The following is a 14,015-nucleotide window of genomic DNA, read 5'->3' on the forward strand; positions in this document are numbered from 1 at the left end:
CTGAAACCCTTCAAGGATTTGTTTTCTCTGCTTATAGAAGAGAAATTTTAAACTAATTAGGCCTATTTAAGTGTGTTTGCCTATCAAAAAGCCTATGTTTCGAGAAGTTATGGAATGTGTTTGCAAATCTAAGGAATGTTAATTACCCACTTTTAGCTGTCTGATACAGAGTTGAGAATAGTCCTTTCTACTGTTAAAAGGATAAGAATTTTTGTTTTTGTTTTATATTTTTCCCCTACCTGATCCCTCCAGAAGTTGGCAGTTCTTTTCTTTTTAAAGATTTTATTTATTTATTTATTTATTTATTTAGAGAATGGAAGAGAGGGAGAAAGAGAGGGAGAGAAACATCAATGTGTGGTTGCCTCTTGTGTGTCCCCCACTGGGGACCCAGCCTGCAACCCAGGCATGTGCCCCAGACCAGGAATCAAACCGGCAATCTTTTGATTTGCAGGCTGGCACTCAACCACTGAGCTACAACAGTCAGGGCAGAGGTTGGCAGTTCTTAATGAGTGAGTTATGGTAATATATTTCATTGCATAAATCCAATAAGACTAGTTTGTAATTGTGATTTTATTAACCAAGACTTTGACTGCAATGTCATGTCTAAAAGAGACATGCCTGAACTCTGGATGTCACCAGAATGCCTTGAGGAACTGAGATAGACTTTCAAAGCTAACAAAAGCCCACTGCCAAAATAACTTGATACCTTGCTTGGTCATGTGATTCATGGCAGTCTTTCCAGGAAAGGAGCGGAGGTTGCTTTCCTGAAAAATGGAAAAGAATAAACTTCACTACATTTTGGGGGGACCTTAAGAACTTGAGGAATTTATCCAAATCTATAGGTATTGTAGGCAAAACCTGATGGCAACTGTGACTTGGCTTCTATGCCCTGAGTGGGTGACTAATGCTCAATCTAAAGATTCCTTGTGTAAGTTTCAGCAAAGCAGATCTAAAGAGCCTATGTGAGTAATTGCTATTCTTGTTGTGTTTATGCAAATTACCAGGCCAAGTTAAAACTGGTCTTAATGCAGTCTCTTTGATGACAATGAGGGTGATATTAAGGAGAAATATTGTATTTCAGTGAAAATCACAATGCCCAGTTGTGGATATTGGCACTCTTTAATATCATTCCAGAAAAAGCATTGCAACTGGACATCTTCTCAAATGACAGTCTTGTGAACTCAGAGACTGGTTTATGATTTGTTTTGTGCATTAACCTTTGTGTTCCTCCTCCTGTTTTCATAGGGTGTATGCCTATGACCTTATTTACCTGTTTGCTTATTTACACAGTATAGGCCTCTTTTTAAAAGTCCGTCTGCATCACCACCTCCTGAAATGAGACTCAATGGTTTGGCTGGGCTGACATGTCAGGACTAGATTGTTGAGTTGATGAAGTACAGGGCAGTCTATTGGCTTTGCTTAAAACTGCTTTCCTTTTCTGCCCTAATGGTTCAGAGAGAAAAGGCCTATAATTCTTCAGAGGGGGGATATTTTAGAATATTCCCCTCAGCCTGACCTGAGTTAATTATGGTAGACAAAAGCGTTTCAGACAGCTGTGACACACCTTGCACACTTTCCTCCAAGAAAGGCACTCCTCCAACTTAATCTGTGGCATTGTAGAATTAGTCCCTACCTTTGTCACCGAGTTCTTATTCCTCACTAGACCTTTAGTTGTTGTGGTTCTCCTCGTTTTTGGACTATGTCTTTTAACCTTCTTGTCAAAAACATCACCTCCAGAATACAACAAGGATGCCAGCTTGTCCTGCAATGCCTTTCTTTGGATATCACATATGCTGCTCCCTAGGGATGGCCAAATGACCTGGGCTTTGCAAGATCCTTCTCCCTCACATAAAGGCTTCCCTCCATTACTGACCCCCTTTGCCTGTTGGCTAGTAAAAGATCTGTGGACCTAGGGATAGGTAAGACTATGGCCTTTGCCAGCAGGAAGTAATTTCAGAAGAATGAGACCTTCACCCAGTTGCCCTTGTGAAAATACAAGGGTCCAGAGTTTTGAAGGAGGGAGTTGATATGGATAGCCTGGCCAGACTGCTGGGAGCAGGTAGAAGACAGGGAGCAGAAGGGACAACTAAAGAAGTTTGCAAACACCCGAGGCAGTGGATAGGCTGCAGTGTTCAGGTAACCAAGCTGGTGCCTTGCAAATGCTCCACCCCTAGGGCAGAGTTTCCTGCTCCTGGTGACAGATCACCTACCCCCAAGCAAGATTGCAGCAAGAGGAAGTATTGCAGTAAGTACATGCAAGACTAGTGAGATAATTGGATAGGAGGAAAACCCACCTGTCCCCTTCCAGGTGTGGGACCAGGAGAAGGCAGTCACATGTGCCAGAGAAATCAGAATGGCGAGAGGACAGGGGGAGGTGCAGGACTGGAGAAAACCTGTCAGTCTAGCCTAAGGAAAAGAAGGGATTGGTCGAGGGGTGGACACTGCTGGAACATGTGGATTTTGGGAAGTTATTTGGGCATTATGAGAAAGGACCTAACCATCCACACAGGACAGTTATGTAAGTCCAGAGAAAAAAAGAAAGCTCGGGAGGCTTGTGGTTGCTGTTTGGGACCTGCATTTGGACAATGTGTTGGCTTGTTCTCTTCATGGGCCGCATGATTCCATGGCCTCTAGGAGGAAGCTTCTCTCTCTTGCTGACCTAGTAGAGCATTCACTGTGCCTCTATCAGCTCCACTGCCCAGGAGCACAGGACCTTGCTGCTAGAAGCCGCATGGCCAATGGCGGTGCCAGCACCACATGCAGCCTCCAGGAGAGAGGAGGAAGTCCAAAGCTGGACAGCAGTCCACGTAGTCACTTTAGGTTCCAAAAGATAGCACTTTAAAATGGAGCAGGAATTCTGGGCATTGCCTTTAGTTTTGGTCTTGCTGGGTATAGCTGGGTCTTGCCTGTGTTTTGTGGAAGAGATGAGCCTCATGAGCCAGGAAATGAGAAGTTCCCCATCCTCCCAGATCACTGAGCCTTTGAATAAAAACCCCTTTCCTTTACCACCAGCATCTGCCTCTAGAATTTGCCTTTTTATGGTGGCAGGCAGCCAAACCACATTTTGGTTCAGTAATACTACCTTTTGGGTCCCATAGCTTTGTGGGGCTCCCATATGTACATATGTAATTAAAATAGTTTTCTTATATATCTGACTTTATATTACAGAGGGCTCTTAGCCAACAACCAAAAAGAATAGAGAAAAAATTACTGTCCTCCCCTACACCCAGGATCAAAATAGCTCTCTTGGAAAACTGGCAAACACAAGCTTAGATCTCTCTAGGCTGGCACTGTTGTGAAAGTGTTAGAGTAAGCAGTTAGTTAGCTAATTACCAAAAGATGAGGAACAAACGGAGCAGTCATCCTGGGGAGTAACTGTCATCATTCTGCCAAGTGGTACAAAACATTCTGCCTAGTTGGCTAGGCAGGAAAGGTAGCTTTATAGCCGCCCCAGAGGGTAACTGGCATCATTCAGCTAGATTACCAAAGGGAGAGAGAAAATGGTGAGGGGGGATTCCTTTTACTGAGTGCATGCATGGTAGAAGCCATGATAGTGCAGGGGAATTTCTTTTTTTTTTTTCAATTTCTTTTTTTTATTGTATTTTTCATTACCATTTAATCCCCTTACATCCCCCTCCCCACCACAATTACTACACTGTTGTCCATGTCTATGAGTCCTTTTCCTTTTTACTGAATCCCTCCACCTCCTCCCTTCCCCCCTAAGCTATCATCCTGCTCTCTGAGTCTGTCTCTATTTTGCACAGTATTTCTCTTACTAAATGCATGTGTAGTAGAAGTCAAGTATGAAACAAAACTGTGAGGCATGCTCAGTAGGAGCCAAAATGATGACCATGCAAGGAGGAAGGCACTAGCCTGGGAAGGTCAGTGTAAGAATTGGAGTGGGGAAGGGCACAGGCCCTGGAGAATCCAGGAAAGAGACCGAGTACTCTGAAAGGAAGCCTGCTTTTTCCCAAACCCAAGGAAATACATGGAAACTAGATGAAGAATCCGGTGTGTTCATCCCCTACCTTCTCTCAGGCACTTTTTTATTTTTGCTTTCTTTTTCCTAAATTCTAAGGGTTCCCACCAGGACTTGCAACCAGGACTTGCAACCAGGGCAGCAGTGAGTGGCAGCAGAGTACTCTCCTTTTCCCTCTGTAACTTCGTTCCCTGCGTTCACACGGTCACTGCCCTATAGCCGGCCTGCTCTTTCTGCCTCTCTGGGCATGTACTATTGTTGACGGGAGAAACTTGGTTCTTCTTGCTGACACATGTAAAGAATTACATATCAGCAAACCTAGTAGTATGTAATCAGTTTATTAGTGGTCTGCTTCCATGGAAGAGAACAGGACTGGGTAAAGTAGGGGGTGAAAGGCAAAGTTTCAGAGTAAACCAGGGTGAGAAAAGCAAGAGAGGCTGGAGACCAGGGTGGCCAGCCCCTGGGCAGCCTGAGGCCAGGTGGCCAGAGGCCCTGTGGCTCAAGAGCCAAGAACCGCCCCCCACCCCCCCACCCCCCGCTGAGTGAGAGAGAGAGACAGACAGACAGAGAGAGAGAGAGAGAGTGAGTCCTTTGTTCTCAGGACTTATATAGTTGGTGGGATAGGAGGGAAAAAGTTACATATTGATTAACAGTTAAATGTGGTGCCAGCTTTCCTGGGAGGATGTGACTACCCAAACTTAGGTATGTGTGGGGGTCTGTCAGTCTGATTTCTTATCTTGCTCCAGACTCCATTTGGTCATCTTATTGTAAAACAAATACCTGACAGGAGGCAGTTAATTAAAATTTGGGGCACTTTCCAAAGTTATTTATGGGCTCTTTCTGTAAGCATCAGGGACTCCCTCCTAAAACAGATAGTGACCAGAGGTAGGCAATTAACCAAAGTTGTTTTGTGGGCGCTTTCTTTGGGCACTGGGGACCCTCTCCGACATTCAGGCCTTGGGATGAAAGCACAGTTTCAAGTCTTTCCACTATCTTTCCCAGATAGTGGAAATGTTACATAGAATTTCAAGGACTTTCTTTCTTGCTAATATAGTGTTTCTTGTGATATTGAAACACCTGGCAATATTATCAGAACAGGCTTAGGACTGCTGAATTAGCTTATGAGACTTCTCTCCTTCCTCCTCCCTGCCTCGGTTTACTATTTGTTCTACCTAATTGGTAAAAGGCGTTTCCTGGCAACCAGGGTGCTAAATGCTGGCCAGTGACAGTATTGCAGTCTCAGAGTTCTTCCTATGCTGCCTCCTGCTTCACTATCACGGTTTACTTTTTGCTCTTATAAATCTTGCCACTATTACTAAACCCCTCCTATGTAAGTGTCCCTGAAATTATTTTCCCGTAACACCATGGCCTATTTCCAGACCACACCAAGGCAGACCTGCCTCAGTTTCCATCCTCCTCTGATAACAAAAGGGTTCTCAAACATTCCTACTCACACTCATTAGAATGCAGCAGAAAGTGGTTTTATTGATGTTGATGCAGTGCAACAAAGCTTGGCAAAAGTTCCAAGCTTAAAAATATGGAGGCCTGGGTCCTTCTTTGCCGTTTTCCTTGTCGACATCCTTGGAAACACAGAGCTTCAAAGCAGAAAAGAATCCTATTTCTTTTTGTCCTAAATCTGGTCTGGTGCCCTTGGCACTCTAATTCAACCAAAACTTTTTCTTTTCTTCAATGGGAGCCAGGGAAATCAACAAAATGTGGAAGAGATCATTAAGAGAGCCTGTAACAAGCGAGAGGAAGTGATGAAAACTTTAAACAATCTTATCTAAATGTACAGGAACCAAATGATAGGGAGGGTCACTCTTCTGAGGAGGATCACAGGCAATAATAAACAACTTGTACTCGGCAGCATCTTTGTAGCGGCAGTCAGGATACTTCCCTGCAGTAAGATCACAATTAGTCATCTTGACAGGCTTTGAACTCTGGTGACAATTTTTCTGGCCATTCTTGCAGACAATATCAGACGACTCACAGGTAGCAGCCACATTCTGGAAGGAGTCGTGCAGAAAGGTGTTTTCAGGCTTACAGTGCCCAGTATAATCATTGACATCATGCATTGCCTTGTTGCATTGGAGAGGGCTTGGCCGTATATGCTGAATTTCAAACCAGCGAGCCTTGGTGAGGTTTTTAGGCAAAGGATAAAGAGGACACACTGGCTCCCATAGTCCCAGCAGCAGTAGAAGGAGAGGAAAGTGTCCCAAGAGATGTACCGCCATCTTTTCTGTGTAGGAAGACGTAAGATAATTGTAGTAGTAAAAGCAATAAAAGCAACATTATTATTTATAACTATTTAGGTTTTTATTGTGCCATGTAAGATGTCATAGCTTTTTTTCCTAACCATCTTTTTTACTTGAGTCTTACAAATCTATGATGAACCTGAAGCTCAGTGAATAGGAATATGAAGAAGACTTTTCCTCTGATTGGCAGATCTAATTCTTCTCTTCATCCTGTACTATGTTCAATGGCCCCCACGTCAGAAATTTTGTCTCTCCCCTCTTCAGTCCTGAACTGTTTACCTTCCACCTATTAGACCTAAACTCCCAGCCACCTTCACTGCCCTAGTCTCCCTAGTTCTGAGGCTTCCCTTACCTGGTCTCCACACTGGGGCTTCTGCTGAGAATAGAGGCAGTAGTTAGCCTCAGGCTCAGAGGCTTTCAGCAGTTGTTGCTGTCCCCGGTGAGTCACAGCTGTCTGCCTGCGGCAAGGGGAGAGTGCCGAGCCCGAAAGTAAGGCCCGGAAGATAACTTCTTGTGAGCAGTGTGGATGAGATGCTGGATCTTCAGACTTTCTGTTTTAAATAGTGTCAATATCACTATAGACACAGGAAGAATAAGCTTATTTAAAAAAACAATGTGACTAAAAACTCAGGTTTGAGGAACTGATCGCTTCCTCATATGGGCTGAGAGCTTTCTTCCTGATCTGAAGTTTCAGTTTCTATAAAGTTCTATGATTTTTGTTTCTTAAGAGAAAATAGACCAAGGAAATCTGATATAATAGTTGCCACATACTTGGTAATTTTGTGAGTTCCAACAACAGATGTAAATGAATTATTTATTTATGTGTACATTTATTAGAGCAGATTCTGGGCTACTAAGATTCAGGAGCTTATGATCTAATGAAAGAGACAGCTAAACATCCAAATACATTATACATTAATAAATATAAATAACAATTACAGCTCTGATGGGGGAAATGACAGGGGAGTAAGAGGAGGTAGTAGAGAGGAGGGGTCATTGGAGGGCATGACACTTGAAATGAGTTTTGAGAATTAATTAGAAGTTAGGTGAAGAGAATGGTAAGGGCATCCCCAAGAGGTAACTCTGTGTGAAGAGATCCATACACATGAAGTAGAAGGGAAAATTTAGGGTATTTGCCTACTGAATCTGTTCTTACCTCTCCATTGGTACCGTAACAGTGTGCATCCAGGCGCCGCCCCCTCCCCCCCCTCAAAGAGGAGATTTGTAATGGGTTCCAGAACCTGGGGTGTCCCAGATTATAGGATATCTTCCCCAACACAAGTCTGGCTGGGGAATGGAACACATGGAGCAGGGCCATCCAAGAGTTATTTTGCATATCAATAATAACAGGCCAGCTTCATACCACCACCAATCATTCAGTTAGCAGCTATTTTGTATATCAATAACAGCAGACTAGTCTTAAAGCCTGAATGGAGCCAGAAAGTATGCATAGCTTTCATCCAGGCATAATGGAGGCAGCTCCCCCAGGTTACAGCACCTGCATGAGAGCTTGTAGATGGTTGGCTCCACATCATGGGGACACACCTGCCTGGACTTCCTATGGCAGTCCAGAAAGGCTGAAAACAGGGTAGTGCTAGCAGGTGTAGCCAATTGTGGGAGGAGTTGGGAATGGGTTTACGAAGGAAGACCTGCACCAAGATTTAAACCTAGGTGCAGCAGCCATGCTGAGGTCTAACCACGCAGTTTTGGGAGTGGAGAGGGGGCTCCCTTGACCATGTGGCTTAGGGAGCAGGAAAGCAAGATGTAGCAGCCATCGAAGCTCTCTCTTAGCAGTTTGAAAAAATGCAAGGGGGACGATGAGAGACCATACAGGAAGAAATAGGGTGAAAGGACTCTCGTTGGTGAGCCATGAGAGGCTGCCAAGTGGTTTTGGATTACAACCAGGAGATGCAACTGATAGTGCTGGGAACCATGGGAGGCCTGCCCAGCCCAGCATGGATTACCGGCAGGAACCAGGAGTCTAGCTGAGCATGGACTTGTATTTCTTTTCCTGAGATATGATACCCTTGACTGGCCTGACTGGGCAAAGGGGGGAAGGCAAGACTGTATACGTGTTGGTGGGTTTTTTTAAAGGAAGCTTTAAATTTTTAATGGTGACATTTCATCATTACTCTAAACCTGCGACTTTTAAATAAATAGTTCCTCTCCTTTTCACCAAACTCTGGAGTTGAGAGCCAAAATTTCTAACACCTGTTGACGGGCAAGGACAGACCTAGGACAGAAGGACCCTGGAGGAGAGGGCTTGTTTTGGTAACAGTATTTTGCCCCCACCCCCACCCAATGGGTCCATTCTGTAACAGTCATACAGCTCCCTTATTCAGAAACTTAGTGTGTGGTGGAGAATTCACAGGAAAGCCTCCCACATGGACTCTACCTCTAGCCTCTTTTACAGTCCAACCCATTCCACATATTACTTGCAGATTAGTATCCCTTAGCGTAAGTATTATAGTGAAACACTCCTGTGTAATGCTTTTAATGGCTCTGATTATCTACAGGATAAAAAATGATATCTGTTTATAATAAACTTACAGGAGACAAGGTTAATGTACCAAAATCAATTGCTTGCTTATATATCAACAATGAACATTTGGAATTTGAAATTACAAAAAAAAGACAAACATAACATTAGCACCCAAGAAAAATGAAATACTTAGGCATAAAGCAAATAAAATATGCACAAGATCACTATGAGGAAAACTATAAAACTCTATATACAAAAAAATATAAATAGGTTCAAATGGAGAGATATTTTATGTTTATGCTGAAGGAAACCAGACTTTGTCACCCCAAAATATAGCTCTTTGATATAAAAAGACATAAAAATCATTTTATGTTGAAGGTGATTAAGAATCGGAAAGTGCAGAAAAAAATGCCGTCCCTCCACCCCTTTTCAGCCTCAAGTCAGGAAATAAATTCTTTTACTGAAGATAGACACTTAATCGGCCCAGAGAGGGCACCAGAAGAATCTGCAAACTCTTATCTTTACCATTTTTTACCTATAGACCAAACCCCTTTGATTTTTTTTCTGAAAGGTATAAAATGTTCCTGCTCTGGTCATTTGTTTGGACCTTCATTCTCTCATGAAGGCTCCCATGTACATGTAAAAATTTAATAAAATTCATAGACTTTTTTCCTATTGATCTGTCTTTGTCAGTTTAATTTTTAGAACCAGCCAGGGACCCAAAGAAAGTCAAAGAAAATGTTTTCTTCCCCTATAAATCATAGGAAGAATCTAGGTTTTGTATCATAGACTTTTAATACAAGTAATGTCATTATGGATCTATGGTGTTTTCTTTTTTCTTTCTTTAAAAAAATTTTAAAAGATTTTATTTACATACTTTTTAGAGAGAGGAGAATGGAGGGAGAAACATCAAAGTGCTCCAAAAACATTAATCAGTTGCCTCTCACATGCCTCCAACCGGGGCCTTGGCCTGCAACTCAGGCACCAAACATAGGTTTAATACCTGATCTAATTGCACTTTCAACTTATTCAGTAAGTAATCCTATTTGACCAGTATGGAATTTTCTGGTCAAGCCCCAGTAAGGTAATCTGTCCAGGAGGCTCCCTCCATCCTCCATAGAAAGAAGAGGCAATCTACATTTAAAAAAAGCCCTTTCCCTTTTCTTCCCCCCCAAGAAAAGATGTTCCAGCTCCCAAATAACCTTTCTTTTCTTTCATTAATAGCTTTCTTGCCCCACACTATTTCCTACAAAACCTTCCATTTTGTACCTCCCCTTAGAGCACTTTTCTAGTTGCTAGATGGGATGCTGCCTGATTCATGAATCACTTAATAAAGCCAATTAGGTCTTCAAATTTACTCAGTTGAATTTCATTTTTTAACAAATGGGAGGGATTACCATGAATTGGAGCCTACAGGCTACTCAATGGTCATAAAACTAAACTGGGTTATAAACACAGGGCAGTAGCAACAACTAAGAAAGAAGTTTCAGTGCCCGAAATGTGTATGGCATATTCCTGGAACTGTAATTGGCTACGTATGACTGCTGTTAGGAGAAAAGTGAAGTGAATGACAGGAGATGAGCCTAGAAAAGCAGTCAGAAGTCATATTATGGAGGCAGTTATGTGCTTTACTAAAGAAAGTTGACATTTCTTTTGGATATGGACCTAGTATACATGGAAAATCCCAAAATTTGGATGGCATAACCATACAGGTGATCATGAAGACCACAAATGTTGCAGACAGAGTTTATTCATTAGAGTTTTTGGTTGCAAGTAATGCAAACCATTCTGAGCTAAGGGGGGAAATGTAATAGTGGTGGGAGTAGGGTGGGAATTTATGGAAAGAATCTGGGAGAGATTACATATGAAAAATATAGCAGAAGGATTGGTCTTCAGAAATAGCTGGAACCCAGTAAAGGGGAGCTGGAGATCAGGGCCTAATGGGTATAAATCCAGTTCAAATTTATATTTTAATTCTGCATCAATACTTGAAACTCAGATTCTGAGGACATTGTAGAGGAAAAAAAAATCTTTTTCTTTTATCCTTAGCAGTTCTCAGCTAAAACCTCTGTAACAAAAGGCAGATTAATGAGAAAAACCAAGAGAATTATTAACATGAATATTTCATACTATACATGATGAGTAACACAAGAGTTATGTTATGTATAGTACAAGAGTTATAGTATGTATAGTAAGTTACTCAGAGATGAGTAACACAAAGAGATGGCTAGAATTTAGGCTTACATACCTTCATAGCTAAAAGAAAGGAAGAAGAGTGTGGAAGAGGCAAATTATGGAAAGGTAACCAGGAAGAGCACAGTAAATTAGGCTAAGTTTCATTACATAGATGTAACTCTGACTTCTCCATTAATAAGAGCTTCTTGTAACTCAAAGTCATCTTTTTCCTGCTAGTACAGAGAGTGAAACACCCTTACAAATAGAGATTTCCTTTATAAATAAATTTACTCTAAAAAGTGTGGAGAATTTTTTATGAATTTATCTGAGTCAAATTGACAATGTATGCTGGGGGAGCAGGATCTCATATACTGTGGAGAATAACAGCTTAATTCATGCATTTGAAATTAAGGAAGGAAAGTAAGGAAGAGGTGGGAGAAGACAAGGTAGGGATTGGATTACATGATAGTTAACAAAATTATGTGCCCTCTGAAGGGTGGTTACTGCTCATTTCAAAGGTAGACACACACGCACGCACACACACACACACACACACACACACACACAAAGGACAGGGCTTACTTAAGTGACTTTTTACTAAAAAGTTAATGCCTAGGGCTGAATATCCGCCTTGATCTGCCCAGTTAGGAATTTATGATTACATCCCCTTATGAGGTTACTTTCCACATAGAACCCCCTTTTCAACCACAAAAGGGTAATTTATAGTCTGCTTTCATAGTCCCTTCTTTGTCTGCTGTTTCTCAAAATAATTCTTAAGCCAAAGAAGTATACTTTAGGGTGGCCTATTCTGGTGCTGTACAAGAGTGTCCAGTTGGCTTAGCTTGACTCCCATGACTGCTGCCTGGCTCTGTAGAAGAGATTGGGAACCCTGATGGACATCCTCACCAAACTGCACATGAAAAGGGAAGGGTTGTTCTCTAAGGGGAGTGAATATGCAGCTATCTAAATGGGGCTAAGTGGATATGAGACAGCTAAAAAAACACAGGCTATTTATACTAAATATATATTTAAATCCACTTTCCTCTTATACTATTTTGAGCCACCATTTTAACTATTTAATAAAAGCAACTTTTAAAGAGTTTTTAAAGTGAGGTATTTGTTTACATTTACTGTAAGAGATCAGAATAGACTGCTCTAAAATATGACTGCAGGAGACCAGAATGTCATCCCCAAATAAGCTACTACATTTTTTCTTTTTTATTGTATTGTTTCTATTGTCATGTATCCCCCCTACCCTCTTCCACCTCCACTTGCCCCCTACTCATTCCCTGTATGCTACTACATTTTGAAGCAGCATTTATCAAGTGAGAAGACAACCAGTATTCCCCATATGAAAACTGATCATTGATGAAGAACTCCTGGGTTAACACTAGTTTCTTGTGAGTATGGTTGATGTAGGCCATCATCTCCCAGGTGTCTTTCCATCTCCAGGTGCCCTGAAGAACTGCAAAGCTGAGAAGCTGCCCTTGGAACACAATGACCAGGCGATATTCATTGGCTATTCATTGAGGCTTGAGTTTCAGGAAGGTATTCAGTCACCTAATTAAAGTGTTGGTACTGAAAGGGGAACTCAAGAGTTAAAGCTTTTAGCTTCAGTTATAGTTAATAGTCTTAAGTGATTAATGCACGTGGAAGGCTGTTATTCCAGGAACTGGGAAACATGACTACGTGACTCCAAGAGTCACAAGAGTCATGTGACTCCAAGTGCCCCAGGGGTTCTATCTAAGCCATTGTGTTCCAGGGAGATAAAGAGTTGTTGATCAGCAAATAAAGAAATATTAGGAAAATTGCTGTGGGACTGCAACTTTTACCTGATTAACCTTTTCCCAAACTCCTTATCTACCCTTTCCTCCTTCCTATAAAAAGGTCAACTTAAGATGAGATGTTAAGATGAATTTTAGGGTACATAACTCCACTGTCTTCTCAGATTGCCAGCATCTGAATAAAGCACCCATAAAGATTCAATCTTTTTCTTAACTTATTGGTTCTGGTGGTGACAGGCAGCACAAATGTCAACTTTTCTGGTTTCAGTACCATGGATTTTTCTTTAATTGTTTCAAGGCTGGAGTCATTCAACAATGCAGGAGGCTGAAGAACACAAGTACTGTACTTTAATGTTTGGTATTTCTTCTCCCCATACCTGCCTTAGGCAAAATTGTATGAAGCAAATATTCCTCTTACTCTGTATCTTTCACCACCATTTAGCAAACAGAATTCTAGAGGACTCTAATTACTTGTGTCCTTGACATTTCCTCCTCCAATTTACTTCCTCTTCCCTCCAACAAAATTTAAGTCTTGCTTCATTCTTGAGAAGAGTTGCATTTTAAAGTTCTTCAATCCCACCCTATTTCTCTGCCAAGTGAAAATGATTATTATCAGATAAATAGGACTGTGCTGATGGTTCTATATTATGTATTATTCTTCAGGAAACATAATGCCTTAATCCAGCTAAAATGCATTAGCCTTCTTTGAGACATTCTTTTTTTTTAAATTTTAATCACTGTTCAAGTACAGTTTTCTCCCTTTTACTCCCAGTCCAGCCCACCCGCCCAACAGAGGTATTCCTAACAAATGAGTCCAGTAGGAATCTCTGATATTCTATAGCTGATGAAGAAGGTTCTTTATAATTCTAGGAACTTACAGCTTTCATATAGATGGTAGCCTACTATATTTTTACATTAGAAATTTCTATCTTCTGAAGCCAGGGAGAGGAGATGATTGATGAACACTTGTGATTTTGGCTTTATCAAAGTCTAAATTAAAGTATCAAGCCAAAGGATGGAAAAGGAAGAAAATCAATGTTGACTGAGCAGTATGAGCCAGGACCATACTCCATGTTATACTCAATCAGCTCTGCTTACACCCTCCAATCTGAGTGAAATTCAGCATGTCGACACAATCAATGCCTAGGTGACAATTTTCCTCAGCTTAGTACATAAATATTCATATTCTTATCATACACACAAGCATATTACAAACATATAACTCTTATCTTAAACCTACACACAGCACAAATCACATCCAAGCATAATATATATCACACACACCTCTAACACACCAATCACAACACACACTCTGCACATATATATAAAAGTCACACATA

The 14,015-nt window shown here is 41.4% G+C and overlaps 1 protein-coding gene across 1 annotated transcript; it reads right to left on the bottom strand.

The window, feature by feature from the left end:
• Positions 1-5,438: 5,438 nt before the first annotated feature.
• Positions 5,439-6,906, bottom strand: RNASE6 (ribonuclease A family member k6). The gene is made up of 2 exons (XM_028504293.2): positions 6,587-6,906; positions 5,439-6,218 (listed from the first exon to the last, which is right to left on the bottom strand). The coding sequence occupies exon 2, from the start codon at positions 6,211-6,213 to the stop codon at positions 5,749-5,751; it is 465 nt and encodes a 154-aa protein (XP_028360094.1). The 5' UTR covers positions 6,214-6,218; positions 6,587-6,906; the 3' UTR covers positions 5,439-5,748.
• Positions 6,907-14,015: the final 7,109 nt, after the last annotated feature.

Source organism: Phyllostomus discolor, chromosome 1, assembly GCF_004126475.2.
Source record: "Phyllostomus discolor isolate MPI-MPIP mPhyDis1 chromosome 1, mPhyDis1.pri.v3, whole genome shotgun sequence".
Taxonomy (NCBI): Eukaryota; Metazoa; Chordata; class Mammalia; order Chiroptera; family Phyllostomidae; genus Phyllostomus; species Phyllostomus discolor.

Excerpts from the sequence above, each read along its gene's own strand:
- RNASE6 (XM_028504293.2), bottom strand. The coding sequence starts at position 6,213 with ATGGCGGTACATCTCTTGGGACACTTTCCTCTCCTTCTACTGCTGCTG.